This window comes from Quercus lobata, chromosome 5 (assembly GCF_001633185.2).
Source record: "Quercus lobata isolate SW786 chromosome 5, ValleyOak3.0 Primary Assembly, whole genome shotgun sequence".
Classification (NCBI taxonomy): Eukaryota; Viridiplantae; Streptophyta; class Magnoliopsida; order Fagales; family Fagaceae; genus Quercus; species Quercus lobata.
Window position 1 is genome coordinate 69,751,870 of NC_044908.1, and position 17,005 is coordinate 69,768,874.

At 34.6% G+C, this 17,005-nt stretch overlaps 1 protein-coding gene across 1 annotated transcript; it reads right to left on the reverse strand.

Moving 5' to 3' along the window:
- Positions 1-1,138: 1,138 nt before the first annotated feature.
- Positions 1,139-7,698, reverse strand: LOC115992963 (fumarylacetoacetase). The gene is made up of 14 exons (XM_031117214.1): positions 7,231-7,698; positions 6,419-6,497; positions 6,128-6,186; positions 5,915-6,039; positions 5,752-5,826; positions 4,540-4,615; positions 4,121-4,220; positions 3,975-4,034; positions 3,729-3,799; positions 3,541-3,603; positions 3,278-3,342; positions 2,763-2,859; positions 2,468-2,593; positions 1,139-1,470 (listed from the first exon to the last, which is right to left on the reverse strand). The coding sequence occupies exons 1-14, from the start codon at positions 7,435-7,437 to the stop codon at positions 1,411-1,413; spliced, it is 1,263 nt and encodes a 420-aa protein (XP_030973074.1). The 5' UTR covers positions 7,438-7,698; the 3' UTR covers positions 1,139-1,410.
- Between the last annotated feature and the right edge of the window lie 9,307 nt (positions 7,699-17,005).

Below are 17,005 nucleotides of genomic sequence, written 5' to 3' on the forward strand. Positions count from 1 at the left end.
TGGGTTTCAAATTCGTTTCCCTACTCACCTGCTCCTTTAATGGGAAAGCTTAAAAAAAGCAAAATTGCACTTCTAAAATCTCCTAACTAAATCAAATTGGTGTCTGGGAGTTTAATTTTTTTTTTTAGTTTTTGTGAGGATAAAGCAAAGAAGGGTGCTTGGAATTGGATGGATGCTTGGATTTTTACCAATTTAGAGCATATATAGTAAAGATGCTAAAATCACTCAAAAGTTATTTTAGCATCTCAACCACCCAAAAAACTCCTACAACAAAATTACTATAGTTAAAAAAATTTGCTATATTTTACCTTCATACTACAGCTCTTTTATTTTACCTTTATACTGTAGCACAAAGGTAAACATAAAAATCACTTTTTTATTCCCTCCCAACAGCTCTTTTATCCTCAAGTTTGTTTTGTCTTCTCTCTTCTCTCTCCTCCCTCACTTCTCTATTTCCTGTTCTCTCTTCTCTCTCTCTCTCGTGCCTTGTGGTTGTGCTTTGGTGGTTTCGTGGTTGTGCTCCGGTGGTTTGGTGGGTTTCATATCGGTCTGATTTGGTGATGTGGGTTTCATGTGTGATATGATTTGGTAATCTGATTTGGGGGTTTCATGTGTGATGTTGGTCTAATTTGGTGGGTTTCATGTGGGTCTGATTTTGTTTTGTCTCGGTGGCTTGATTTGGTGGGTCTTGTCAACGAAGGGTTCGAACTCGACAAGGCAACGAGGCTTGATTTGGGTTTTTGGTATCTTGTAGAGAATATTTTTGATGTGTATTGATAATTAAATGTGATAATCGAATGGGTATTGATAATCGAATGTGTAGGTGGTTGTGGCTGGTGGAGCAGTGGTGGGGGTTTTGATTTGTAAAGGTTGTAGGTGTTAGTGATGGTTGTTTTGGGTTGATTGTGTTGGTTGTTTTACTTAATTGAATATATTATTTTATTTTGTTATTTATATTATTTTAATGTGTTGAATGCTAAAATAAAATCTTTAATATTGGGTGTATTATAAATTGAGTTATTAAAATGAATAAAATGACTTTTTGAGTTACTAAAAGCTATATTTTTCACATGCTCTACTGTAAATGCTCTTACACATATCACATTAAACAAATTCCTCACCAGCTGGACTATACAGGTGAAAAAAAATCCAATGCTCTACTTTAAAGACCAAATTAGAACAGGAAAGTACCATTTATTTAGAATGCCGCAACAAGATTCAAGAGAGGTTATGCCCATAGTTGAAGAATGTCTTGCTAATGCAGACCATTTAAAGAAAAAACATTACAGAACTATGGACAAGAATTTACAACAAATACTGACTAGCCCAGCTCCAGCAATTCCAATTTAAATTGAGGTGTGATTAGATTTTACTGGACTTGCTTCATCACCAAAAACAACATCGTCCTCCTCAAGGGGGTGGAATAATCTTTCCAGAGCATGTCCCAAACCCAACATTGTAACCGTTTCCCTGCAATGATTTAAAGTTTTAAAGCATTTAGTCCTCCATGTTTTGAATTTAAAATGCTGGAAGAAAACATCAAACACAATGCTGAAGTCTAAAATCTAAGTTCATAAGAATGGTTAGATGACAAAGTCAATCTTAAAGAAAAAAATGGCGCATCATGGAGTCAGCCTCCCTATCCAATAAGGCATATTATTATTATTATTATTATTATTATTATTATTATTTTTAAAAGTAGCATATTAGTTACATATCAATTCCAACATTCTAGATTCATTCACCTAGAAAAAAAAAAAACAAATGCTGGTATCAGAAGTTCAGAATTAAAACAAATGATGGTGGCAGCTATATGGGGCTTCGTCCATCATTTCAACAAATCTTCACTTGTTGCATGGAATTAGAGAATTACTGGGTTTTCAACTCCTTTTTTTCTTATTAGACAATACACCTTTCCAGTCTAAACTTGGTCAAATAGCACTCTCCTAAGACATCATATAAACTAGCTTGTTCTCTAGTTTGATAGTCTCAATACATTTTTGTCTAGTTTGATGGTCAATGTAACAACATACTTATGAAAAGATGCAAGAAAATCACTGAAAATTAAGTGCCTCCCTTAGATAGGGAAACCAACTCTAGATCCATAACCAATTATCCACTTCATGAGGACTACCAAGCACCAATGGATCAGAACAAAATGAAAAAGTTAATTAACAACCAAGTTAGATTAATTATACCTTTGAAACAACAACCAACAGTGGAAAACAAAAAGGATTTTGAAAAAACCTTTTCTTTATAAATTTCTTTATATGCTGTTGGGTGTTGGAAATCAAATCAATGAATTGAACTTACAATTTCACTTGATGGATATAATATTGTTAAAATTGAAAGATACTTTGAAAATTGAAGTTAAGAAGATCAAATGCATGAGTTCCTTGGTCATGATAGAGAAAATATGAAAACAACATGCTTAGGAGATTTGAAGAAAACTTGTATGCTCACGAACCTTACTATAACCGCTAAAAATGACTTCATCTCCATCTTCTAGGAATTTTCGAGTTGTCCCATTTAAGGACAGTGGTTTTTGTCCATTCCATGTTAACTCTAGCAAGCATCCATAAGATTGTGGCTCCTGTTCAGAAATACAAGTGGTGGCTGAACTTCAATTGAACAACACAGAAATTATACATTTCTAACTTAAATTACACAATTATACAAAAAACAAAATGAGCACAGTTCCAGCAGTACAACCATGTGAAATCAAAATAAGATAAGTTATAATAAGTGAGATGAAACCATACAGGTCCACTGATCGTCCCAGTTCCAAGGAGATCACCAGGCCTTAAGTTGCAACCATTAATGGTGTGGTGTGCAAGCTGCTGAGTCAGTGTCCAATATCTGCAACACAAAAATTTAAGATATACAACAGAAGCACCAAATTCATAATACACACAATGACACAAACACAAAATAATAAAATAGAACTCCTCTTTATTTAGATTCATATAGGTTTTCATACATATATATAGAATACCCAAAAGAAAAACATATTGATATATAAGTATTTTCAAGCCTTCTGTTTAATTGGAGTTGTGAATATTCTGTTAACAATATGAGGGGCTTATGATGTGCCCAGGAGAGTATTTTTCTGAAAATAAAAAATGTTTAGCATTGCACATAAGATATTCTATTGCCCAGTGCATAACAAGCAAGAGACTGATACAATGGATGTTATAACTCACAACAAGCAGCAACCAATCTCATCCAAAGATGCTTCGGAAACAATGTGAATATATTAAGTAATTGAACTTCTTACAAATGGTTGAAATTACTCCTCGTGACCACGGATGAATTTTCTTGTCCAGCAGGTTTAATTTGAACCTAGCAGCAAAAATGCAATTTCATCATTCTCTTTAGAGAGCCATAAGATTCAACTATATTAAGTCCAATAAAAACACATTTCTAGGAGACATTTAAAGAAGATTACAGCTGATTGAATATCAAAACATAAAAAGGAAAATAATTTACAAAGTATAAAAAACAATTTAACTGCACATATATACAGCATTTAGACACTACCTCCAATGAAATGTCATAGTTCTTGGATATCTTTTCAGCAAGATATGGCAATGGAGGAGGGTTCTGCAATTTAACCACACATTGTATAGCATCTTGCCACGTCAAAAATAGTTCCAGGCAAGAAATTTGGGAACGACATAATGAACCTAAAAACTGTCATGTTATGTGTGATTAAGATGATAAGCTACCTGTTTGGGAGCATCACAAGCAAAAGGTTCAAGAGCATCTAGTGTTACAATCCATGGGGATACTGTAGTACCTAAAAAAACAAAAGACAACAACAAAAAAAAAAGGCCTTCAGTTTTGTGTAGGATAAAGAATCACTTGCAAGCAAAGTGTATGGGTAATTATCAGTGAGTGAAGTGCACGCATCCTGACTTCAACTTTGAGAAATGGAAACTGAAAAATGAAGCAGTCAAATTCCAAAATTTTACCAAAACTCTTTCCCAGAAAAGGACCAAGAGGTACATATTCCCATGCCTGAATATCTCTAGCTGTCAAAGCCAACTTCTTATTAATATAACATAAAAAACATTCCAAAACAACACTGAAATGAAGCAATAAGTAGTTTTAGTAGTACCACTCCAGTCATTCAGCAATACAAGGCCAAAAATATGATCTGCTGCCTCATTAACATCCACAGGTTTTCCTAATTCATTTCCAGGACCAACAACAGCAGCCTACAAGAACACCAGATCCCATATAGGAACAACTGTAATGAGTCACAAGCTCACAATGGAAGGAACACAGCATGACCATAATGGAAGGAATACAGCATGACTGCAAGGAAGCAATCAGCAAAACCATATGGAAGGAACACAGCATGACCACAACAAAAGAATAGCATAACCAAAATTTAAGCTAAAGTGGAAGGGGAGCTAATACCACTTGAATTATATAATTTCAAATCATTTTCATCTTCATTTGTGTGTGTGTTGGGGGGGGGGGGGGGGGTGGTAGTGCAAAAATTGATGAGGTGTGTCTAGATAAAAGGCTCACCATTTCAAGCTCAAAGTCCAGCTTCAATGAAGGTCCAAAATATGGTGGAGAGTTGCCAGCTGGATGGCCTTGACCTCTGGGAGAAGCAAAATTTAAAACTATATGAGATAAAATCAGCACAATACGGTGTGGGGGAAATAAGTCCCTCATGAGTGCCCATTTGAAAGGGCAGTTTAAAACCATATTTTTTCAAATTACTTCTTTTTTAACCCAACTTTTTTCAAGGTACAGTTTTCTTTTTACATAATCCACTTTTAAAAAGCTAACAAATAATTTATATACCAAACTGACGTAGGACAACTACACTAATAATAGAACAAAAGATAAATCCTAGGAGTCAGCACCTAAGGGTTGCTTGGAGTCAGCACCAAGGAAACTGGAGTCAGCACCAGTGAAAGAAAACACACTTCTTTTTTTTTAATAATTCTCAAACCTGTCTTACAATAATCCGAAAAAGTGTTTAAATAGCTAACAATAAAAAAATGCATAAAGAAACCCTAATTATTAAATGCTCGGGCTTTCTTAGTCTCAAGCCCAATAACTAATAGGTTCCATCCATAAGCCTACAGGTTGGGCCATCTTCTTTTTACTCTTCCTCCTATACGTGCGTGTAATTGGGGGCTTGTACCTCGTGTCCGCACCACAAACAGGCACTTAAATCAGCATACGTAGGAACCATATCCACCATTTTAACAAGAAATGGATGTTATTAAATCAGGTCTTGGCTCAGTTGCATATAATTCAAGAAAGATGAAATAGGTAAGTTGAACCACAATGTCCAACAAAGTAATGCACTTCAGCCACAAGTTCTGTGTGACACCTGAGTGGCAGGTAGCCTGTCTCATTAAGCATGAGAAAAACATGTATATAGATGCTAGAGAAACAACACATAATACTGAACACGCGCAAATGCACCTTTCACATGCACACAAAACCAAGGATACTGATAAACCAGATTTTGCTATTATTTGTAAGAAATGATTAGTAATTAAAAATGTTATAGTAAGTTAGTAACAAATAAGATAAAAATGTCTATGGCATTATCTTGTATGATTTTGCCCATTTCTGCATTCTTTGCATTTCTTTTTTCAGGGTACTTTTGATAAATGACATTTTTGTTATCTTTATGTTTTAGCAACAAAACCAAGGATCAAAATAAAATTTAAATCCTATCAAAAAAATAAAAAATAAATTTTTTTTATATTGTCAAACCTTGGTCGAACGATGTCTGTTCCAGAGATAACAATAGATGAAGCCCGTCCATGATATGCAATGGGAAGGTGAAACCTGGAAATCAAATGACACTTAGTCAGCTTGAAAAAGAAGGGTGGGAGGGGGGGGGGGGGGTCAGTCATAAACATCAAAGCCAAGGTACCAGTTTGCCGGAATTGGGTTCTCTGGTCCACGAAATATGGTTCCACAATTCTTTGCATGATGCATAGATGAAAAGAAGTCTGTGTAATCCCCTATTGAAATGGGAACAAGCATTTCGACCTTGCTCTAACAAGTAACAATTAGACAAAAAATTAACATTAGAAACCTTCCTCTTTAGAGAAATTACATATTTGGAACTGTATACGAGTATTACCAATGGCACAAGTGCTTTCTGCCTTAAAGCTGCATTGTCACGTAATGCTGGCTCAGTGGCTGCATCAGAGGATAAATAAACTTCCGTTACTTCCTTCAAATTTGACTTAGAATGAGTTTCTTTATTGCAATTATACAAAACGTGTTAATTCCTCAGTCTCTTTACTAAACAGTTGCAATTTACATAAATTCAGTATTTTTTTTTTTTTCTCATTTAAACTTTGCCTCATATAGTTTAATACAAAAAATAGATGCCAAACCAAGAGAAGAATTCAACTGATAATTAGCATACCTGACAAAAGCTTTTGAAGAGTAGCACGAGCTTCCTTCCAAGCTGGACGTCCCAAAGCTAGGAATTTGTTTAAATCAGGCTGGCAATAAAAACAGATCAAATTGCAAAACAATTAGTTAACATTTTTTCCACCCGAACTCGCAAGTCAAATTGTTGCAAAACAGCACATAATAATCATGTGTTCTCCACCAAACATCAGAAAGTCACAACAATGAAACCGAAATGCGCAGAAACTTGAAACAATCAGCGAGTTAAATTAGGCTGGCAAAAAAAAATACATAACAATTAGTTAACATTTTCGACCTAAATTAGCAACAAAACAGGACATGATGATCATGTATTCTTTACCAAACATCTGAAACTCATAATAATGCAACCAAAATGCGCAGAAACTCATAGTAATCAGCAAGTTAAATTAGGCTGGCAAAAAAATAAACATAACAAATTGCAAAACATTTTCGACCTGAACTTGCAAGTCAAATTATCAAAAAAACAGGGCATGATAATCATATATTCTCCACCAAACATGAAATTCACAACAGTGCAACCAAAATTCCTAATCGGCTAGTTATCATCGCCATTGCTGTTGTTCTTGCAGTACGGATTGCTCCATTAACAGAACAATTTCTACAATAATTATTAACAATCCAAAAACAGAGAGCTCTAAAAAAATCTCCACCTTAATTAAACTTAGACAAGCTGATTTGTTCATTTTCTCTATATTCAGAGAATCGAAACGACAGCGTTTAGTTGCAGAGCAACGTGCACGATTGAGAATGAATGACTGTGATCGATAAGTGACCAAGACGAACCTGAAGGAAGGAATCGCAGCTGTTCTTGAGAACCGGACCGTCGAAGAGACCGGCGGAGGCGACGACGGAGAGGTCCAAGACGTAGTCGCCGATCGCGACGCCCGGCCGAGCCGGTGAAGCCGGTTCGGGCTTGAAGACGCCGTACGGTAAGTTCTGTATGGGGAAGTGAGAGTCCGGGTGGACTTCGATGAAAGATTTCAAAGCCATTTTTTTGGAAAAATCGGAATCGAAACGGCGTCGTACGAAGGTCCCTCCCTCCGATGAGTGAGAGTAGTTCAGTGAACAGTGAAGATATTAGTATTTTTAGAGTGTGTGCCAAAGCTACAAGCAAGGAATGGGGTCACTGTCTTTTTGCTTGTGATTGTGAGTATTATATGGAAATTTTAAAGGGTTAAATTATATTATCATGGGGGTAGCTGGATGGGCAGCGATTAATAACAGCACAAAGCATGAGGATGAGGTAGATGGCCACCCATTAGTCAAAACGTACGTGCTGCTCGCATCTTATCTGCATCCCCATGCCATGGAGAAATGATTGGGAACTCCTGGAGGACCACTGATGTGGTCCTCCCAGGTCCCAACACCCAATTAAAATACGCCACCTAGCCATCTTTTCTTACTCTGCTTCACAACACCACTGATGCCATTAACTTAACTATGATTAGAAAATCAAACCAAGTATAAAAACTTAGCTCCAACTAATAGAAACATAGCAAAACCTTCTAACCGTGTTACCAAAGCTTAGTTAGCCCCAACTGTGTTAGCCACTTCTCACCCAATTTTTGAAACCCAAAATTTTATTTTACCCGCTCAATCCTCTTCCCTCTCCCTTCCCGCATCATTGGACGAGTCTTTCGAACAATCTTATGTTGGGCTTTCTTTCTTCTTCCCTAGATGAATAGTGAGTACGATTGACTGTAAACTATGGCTGAAGTGGTTGTTAGAATATCCACACCACCATTGCAACTAACCAAAATTGATAAAGGTATATAGGTTATAAAGACTCATTTCACTCTTCAATGTATCATTTTTTTAGTTTTGTTTTGTTTTTATGTAGTTTATAAATATGGTGTCTTCTACGTGTTTGATAAAAGCCCAAAATGATAAAGAATTAAATTAATGAAATTTTTGTGTTTTTTTCTTTCTATCTAGTTTATAGATATTAAAAATTAAAATTTTATGAGTCTGTGGTGTGAATTGTTAGAACTCATTTCATACCCCTGCCTACTTTTTGTTTTTGGGTTTATTAAATGTCACTCTATTTCTTTGGTCCTGAAATAGAGTACAAGTTCTAAATGAAACTTAAGTCCAAAATGTAAAAATAGTTTAAAAAAAAAAAATTTTCTTACGGTTAATAGTTTCTACGCACACACCATTCTAACCATTCTTTTTCTTTCTTTTTTTTAATTATCCTTTTGATTTAAGTTTCCTTATAAATGTGTTTCATGGTGTTTTTAATCATAGATATTAGAGCAGACGAAGAACTACAAGATGTTGAAAATTTGCTTGGAATGGCGGTGCACAGTGAGAAGAAAGCATATAAATTGTACAATGATTATGCTATACGAATTGGGTTTAGTGTTCGAAAAGAAAAACTTAGATATGCAAAAAATGGTGTAAGACAACGAGAGTATGTGTATTCAAAAGAAGGATTTCCACGAGATGGTGACCATTTGGATGATAAGAAATTCAAAAGATTACAAACTAGGATTGGTTGTGAAGCTAGTATTTGGTTTACAGTGACGAATGGTGAGTGGAAGGTTACTCATTTCAATCCTAATCATAATTATGAGTTTGCAAAGCCTGAAGAAAGACTGTTTTTAAGGTCGAATAAAAAAATAACTGATGCTCAGTTAGGTGTAATAAGAAGTTTCAAAAAAGCGGGCATAAGAAAGCAAGTACATATTCCTATTTAGTTGAGGAAGCTGGAGGATTTGAAAATGTTGGGTTTATAAAACGAGATTGCTATAATGTGGTGAACAAGCAGAAGTTAATCAATGTTGAGGCTAGAGCAATGTTGAGGCTAGAGATGCTCAAAGTTTAGTAAACCATTTTAAACAGAAGTAAGCAGAAGATCTTATGTTTTTTTATGCAATTCAAGTTGATCAAGAAAATCGAATGACAATTTTTTTTTGGAGAGATTGTAGATCAAGAATTGATTATAACTCTTTTGGGGATATAATATGCTTTGACACTACATATCGAACTAATAGGTATAATATGATATGTGCTCCATTTGTAGGTGTCAACCATCATTGGAAGAATGTACTTTTTGGTTGTGCATTTCTATTAGATAAAACAACTACTTCGTTTATTTGGTTGTTTGAAACATTCTTGGAATTAATGAGAAATCAAAAACCAGAGACAATTTTTACTGACGAATGTCAAGCAATGAAGAATGCCATAAGAGTTGTGTTTCTTGATACTTGCCATCGCCTATGTTTATGGCATATCTCAAAAAATGCTGCAGAAAATTTACCAAGGCATAATGGGAATCTTGAATTTAAGAGTAGATTTAATAAGATTCTTTATAATTGTGAAATAGAAATAGAGTTTGAGTTTTGTTGGGATGCCTTGCTTAGAGATTACAATTTGGTGGGCAATAAGTGGCTTAGCACCTTATATGAAAATCATGAAAGGTGATGTTCTGTTTTTAGTTATAACATTTTATCTTGCTAAATAAAAGCTTAATCTAGGAGTGAAAGTACAAATAATGATTTTCAACATATGGCATGCAAAACAATGAGGCCAATAGAATTTGTACATGAGTATGAGAAAGCTTCAAAAAATATGCGCACGGAAGAGTTAAAAGAAGATTTTCATTGCAAACAAGGTATATCTTTTCAAATAGTTCAAAATTGTGGACTTTTGCAACATGCATCATTTGTTTATACTTGTACAATGTTTAAAAGATTTGAGTTAGAAATTACTTCTACCTTGGGGGTCACACACCAAGATGTTAATTTTGATGGAGTGTCTTCCACCCATGAAGTCATTGAAAGAGGTGGGTGGAGGGTTCATGTTGTCCATTATAACTCCTCAAATAATGTTGTAACATGCAGTTATAAAATGTTTGAAACATTGGGGTTACTATGTCGACATGCTTGCGAATACTTATTGTGAAAAATGTAACAGAGCTTCATGTTCAGTATATTTTGAAATGATGGACAAAAGATGCAAAGAAAGATAGTGTTGTATGTGATCATGCAAAATCAGCTGATGCAAATGATGAGTTGTCAATGACATCACGTCATAATGAATTAATGCGCTCAATTTATGAAATTTTCAAAAGAAGTGCAGCAACAACTCGACATATTGAAATGTGCAAAAGAAAAATTAGAGAGATGATAGAATTAGTTGAGAAAGATATGGAGGTGTTAAGTGTGGCAAGAGATGATGGTGAAAGAGAAAATAGTTTTGTTGATAATACCATCTCTAGTGATGTTGAGAAGACAAATTGCTTATTCAATAATTTACCTATATTAGATCCCCCATGTGTGCGACTAAAAGGAGTCACAAATGCAAGAATGAAAAGTAACATGGAGAAGCGTAAAAGAAAGGCATTAAAAGATATTACGAGATCAAGTAAATATTTTTGTTTTTAAATTTTAAATTGAAACACATTGCATTTGGCATTGCCGGGTCCTCACAACTCTGGACTTGTCGCAAGGAATTCGTGAAGCTTTAGATCGTGGTTGTTGTTGCCGTCAGTAATGGTTTCTGAAGACATTTCCCGGTTTTGCTACACAAATTCGACGGGCCACCCATTAGGGCTCCGCATCTCCCATATAATCACAGTGTTTTCGGTTGGGTTTACCCAATATTTTCTCTGGGGAGATATTGGGGAAATAGGGTTAGAGAGAGAAAGAGAGAGAGAGAGAGAGGTAGATAGAGTTATGTTTGAGAAAATTTTTGAATTTGTTTAGTTGATTTTGGGTTAAATCCGACTGTGGGTAAGTGGGTAAGTAGAGCTGAGTTTTTAACCTTGGTTTGATTTTCTAACCATAGTTAAGTTAATGGCATCAGTGGTGATGTGGAGTTGAGTAAGAAAAGATGGCTAGGTGGCGTTTTTTAATTGGGTGTTGGGACCTGGGAGGACCACATCAGTGGTCCTCCAGGAGGTCCCAATAATTTCTCCATGCCATGCCCCACGTGAAGTAAGTCATCTTAGGACGGACCTACTCTGCTAGGTATCAAATGATAATGATGATTGATGGCTGATGATATTCACCAAAAAAAAAAAAAAAAAACTCGTTTTGGTAAAGTTTGGCTGGATTGGGATTTGGGAATTGGGAATTGGGAATTTGGGAGGGCCTTTTGTTTTGTGCTAAATAAATACATCAATATTTTTGTGATTTTTTTTTTTAATCTCTTGTAGTCACAAAAAAAAAAAACAAAAAAAAGGACTAAAAACATAGGACTATAGGAGTAATATGTAATCGTTCATTAAAAAAAAAATGTAATAATTTCTGCAATTTGACCCATCAAATTTTGTCATATCTCTCTCTCCTCCAACTGAACAAATCAAACTAAAATTCTCAAATATTCTCTCACTCTACTAGTTTTTATTTTTTATTTTTTATTTCTTTTTTCCTTTTAAGTCTTTTGTTCTCTAAAATGTACACACTTTTTGCTCAAGTAGGAGAAATTATACCGTTTTCATGGTGGACCATATCATTTGTCTACCATTTCACTAAAAGACTCTTATTTATTTAAAATTACTGAGTCAGTAGTTAGTTTCTACTTAAATTTTTTTTTATGCTCAAATGAGGTGAGAGTTTTTTAGTAGAATGATTGACAAATGACATGGCCTACCATGAAGATATTATAATTTCTCCTCAAGCAGAGCTTGGGTTTTATTCTCCATGTGATGATGACACGTAATTACTTACATAATAGACACCATTTTTGATAGTATTGAATCCAGTGCATTGAGGTATTAGACCTAAACCAAATCCCTCTTACTCAAAAAGCCAATAAAACTAGAGGTAGCAAAATTTGTCATGACCTACGAACCCAACACAACTAAACCATTTATAAACAGGTCATGGGTTGAGGCTCAACGAGTTCGGGTCATATTCAGGTTGACACAACTAACCCATTTAATAAATGGGTGTGTTTGTGTTTAACATTCGAACATGTTTAACCTGTTTGACCTATATAGCTTAGTTATTAGTTATTTTGATATTATTGCTTAATTTATGGTTGTTTTTATATGTTTATTACTATATCTATAGTTGTAATTGTATTTTAATTTTAAATATATGGAAATTGATAAAAATTATATAGGTTGGGTATGACCTATTAATTAAATAGATTATTAAACAAGTCATTTGTATTGACATTTACATGACTTGTTAATTAAACGAGTTAAATGTGTTGGGTCGCTTGGGTTTTATTCTCCATGTGATGATGACACATAATTACTTACATAATAGACACCATTTTTGATAATATTGAATCCAGTGCATTGAGGTATTAGACCTAAACCAAATCCCTTTTTCTCAAAAAGCCAATAAAACTAGAGGTAGCAAAATTTGACACGACCTGCAAACCCGACACAACTAATCCATTTATAAACAGGTCATGGGTTGAGGCTCAACGAGTTCGGGTCATATTCAGGTTGACACAACTAACCCATTTAATAAACGAGAGTGTTTGTGTTTAACATTCGAACATGTTTAACCTGTTTGACCTATATAGATTATTAAGTTATTAGTTATTTTGATATTATTGTTTAATTTATGGTTGTTTTTATATGTTTATTACTATATCTATAGTTGTAATTGTATTTTAATTTTAGATATATGGAAATTGATAAAAATTATATAGGTTGGGTATGACCTATTAATTAAATAGATTATTAAACGAGTCATTTGTATTGACATTTACATGACTTGTTAATTAAACGAGTTAAATGTGTTGGGTCGGGTTGACCTATTTAATAGACAAGTCGTGTTCGGGTTGAGGATTCCTAACACGTTTACTAAACAGGCCAGATTCGGGTCAATCCATATAGTCGAATACTCATGGCTAGCTTGACACAATACGAACCTGACCTACGAATACAAATTGCCACCCTTAATTGAAACCTTTGTTGGAGACTTGGAGATGTACCTAAACAACCACAAAAGCTTCCAAAATTGTAAGAGAAATTGACTTGGAAATTAATTTTAATTGTAATTCATGTCTTACTTTTTTTTTCTTCCAAGTTAATGAGTGTCCTTAGGGCATAATTTGTTAATGGAAAATTTTAAAAAAGTTTAATATCACTTTCATGGGAAATAAAAAAAAAAAATTTAAAAATGTCAAAATAGGTAGTTATTTTTTATCTTTTCCTATAAATTTTTTCTAAAAATATCTTACAAACCAATGTTCTTATGGTATTCATTAACTTCCCCCCCCCCCCCCCCTTTTTTTTAAGTAGTCTTTACTTAATTTTAGCATTTAGTGCTTATGTCAAATAGGAAATCAAGATGGCAGGAAAGTTCCACAATGAACTGAAACCAATCATTACCTCTAAGACCTATGCTCTGTCTGTTAGGGTGAAAATGTGAAGGGTAGAAAAGGGGAAAAATTGGGGTCATGGGGGTGAGCAAAAATATAATTTAAGAGGCGGGTTCAAATTAGAACTAATAACAACTAATCATATATAATTTGTTATGAAACTGTTATAAAAATGTTTGGATATAACACTTCTTTTCATTTTTTATTATTCATTTTTCTACTCTTTCAATCAAACACATAAGTAAATCTCCAAAGCTCAAATTCAAACAGGTCTTCACCACTTCCTTCCGGTACCCCAATATTTACTGGTACTCCTATTAGCATGTTTTGCCAGTGCCCTAGCTCCACGAGTCAATGTAAGGTACAACCTTCAACCTCAAGCCAATGAGAAAATTCACAATTCAGCCATATATACTTTTCTTAAAGTAGTCTGTCAAGCCTCTAAGAATAAAGATGAGCAAGAAGTACAACCATGAGGTTGAGAAAATATAAGTCTTCATGTGAACTATGTGTTCAATCATATTTAAACTCTAAATACTTTTTTTATTAAATCGGCTCCCACCCACGAACACTTCTAATATTATTTAAAACTTAAAGGAGTGTTTCGGTGTTCGGTGAAGCAGCTAATTGGGGTGTGTGTTTGGATTCTTTGGAATGATTCTTTGGAGTACTCCATTAGTGGATGCATTAACACAAACGCAATAGGGAAAATCAAATACATTATTTCCTCTTACTTTTCTATCTTCCATCCTCCATTCTCCGAGTTTTCAATTGTCTATACCAAACAAATCATAAAGAATTCCTTTTGTAGTAGTTTTGTACAAGTGAAAGATAGAACCACAACAGGAATTTTGAGTTTCATGAAACCGTCTTATCAGAAAATTTTTCATTTTGAACAAGTTGAACCCTCCCAACCAAAGCTATCACTTGCTAAGGAAGAAGATTTGATACTAACCAAGATAGCCTAAAGAGGGTGGCCAGTTAGGCTTCAATGGTTAAATCAAAAACCGGTGAAGAATATGAGGAGTGAAAACGACAAATTTACAATGCATAGAGCTTGCTTTGCAAACATTGTTTTGGTGAGCGAATCGGTATTTAGGAAGTATTAGGAAGAGGTTTTTGGCATGAAATTGTCCTAAAATCAGGTGATAGACTTATCCGCTGGTCATTTGTCAAGACAACAGCTCCAAATTTGTAGGTGAATGGAATGTTGCTGAGTAACATTAAATATGATGGCTGGCTTATATATATAAAAATATATATATTTTATTTATTTAAGGAAAATCACTCTCTTAAGTTTTGAAATTCCCATGTTTTTTTTTTTTTTTTTTAGAAACAAAATGTCCATGTTAAGAAGTAACATTAATCAAATTGTACAATTGAACTTACTGTCTCCCAGAAAATTCATAATGAAAATTATTATATCGTTAAGTGGATGGATCAATCTTTTGCTCAATGCTATTAGTGTGTTCGATACTTACTCTCGAAAGAATCTCCCAATTATCATATTTAGGGACGCAAACAAAGCCTACGCATTGCATCGAATACTTGGAAGCAATTAGTTTTCCTCTGTGAAAGTTCAAAGTTTGGAATTCTCCTCGTACTAACATCATCAATATTTATTTTAACACAACTGTTAATAACCACACAGTAATTCATAATGGGCGCTTCCTCCACTATTTTCATATCTAATATGGGTGCCCTTAAGACATTTGTTAATTAATCATGTGGGGATTGTTCGATCAATAGGCCCATAAAGTTCAGGATTGATTCAGGAATGTTAGGCCCGCGGCCCATCCGAGGATGCATATCCGTCCGAGGAGGCCAAGTCAGGTCATAATGTAGTTACTGAAGGCGATGGTAGTCAACATCACAAGGGTAGGGTTCTGTACTCGTCCGAGGACACCATACTCCTCGGCAGTGTGCGTCCGAGGACGATTAGGACGTGGTCCTATCGCAACCAGACCTCAGAATTAGGTCACCGTAAAAGATAGAATGACCGACCAAGGACGAAAGAGATAAGGCAAACAAATATCTATCACTACAGCTGCCTCCGCATTAATGACCTCTTAACCAACTCTCTGGCCGCATTAATGTGGAGGTGATACCTGAACAGTAAGGAAGCAGCCTTACAGCTGCCCATAGGAAGTTCCAGGGGGTGCTAGATGGGACAGAAAGAAATCCTCCGGACCCAACCTTCACGTGTGCGGTGAGGATGGAACACAACGGGGGGTATATAAACTAAAAGAAGAGCACGAGGATGGGGGATCGAAACAAAAAGAAGAAGAGAGAGAGGAACAGAGAAAAAGAAAGAGGAAAGCAAGAGTAGAGAAAAAGAGTGGCCTTGATCACTAAAGAAAAGGATTGCTGTACCAACTTTAGACTTTTAGTATGCATGGGAACGAATCTTTATAAGGGAGACCACAGTTAACCTAGCTCTATACACCCACGCTCTACAAATCATATTGTCTGGGCCTTTTTACGTGCGAGCCCAAAATTGTTACGGTCCGTCACGAATCGTGTCCTTACAAATCATTTTAGAAAATTTTTTATTCCAATTTTATGAGAAATACAAAAACCTATAATTTTTTTTCCCATAAAAAGTTTATAAATCAATGCTTAGAGCATCCATTAACTTTTCCCTTATTTATAAACTTGACTTTTGGGTTCCATGGTTTTCCAAGTTTAATTTGTTACATGCGGTTATTTGAAATCTTAATCAATGCTGGTTTGTGAGTTGTGACCATTAAATGTTTAGAGATTATAGTTAGCTTATGCATGTTTTTTACCCTTTCTCTTTCTACTCTCACTTATGTAGGGGTATGCATTTCAACCAATTAATTCAATGAATGATCTAATGGCAAAAGTCTTGGAGTTCAACTGGCATATATTTTCTGTTGTTTACAATAGAGACATACATGATTCAAATATTTATTTCCTCATTGTAACTAGCAAATTATCATTTAAAAAAAAAAATACCAATCCAACTCAACTTGAAGTCTTGGGTTTTTTGTTGTTGTTGTTATTATGGTTTGATGGATTGAATTGAGTTCTAAATCTTTTTAAGAAGCTTGTGTTTGGTCAAATTTAGGTTAGTTAAATTTTCAACTTAGATCAACCTGATCTAACTAAAATTATTAATATATTTAAAACCTATTAATTTTTTTCAATTATAAAATGATATATATGTATTTTCAATTTATCAGTTTGATTTTTTAATGGATTTTTTAAACTTTCTTTTAATAATCAGTTTGATTTATTTTGGATT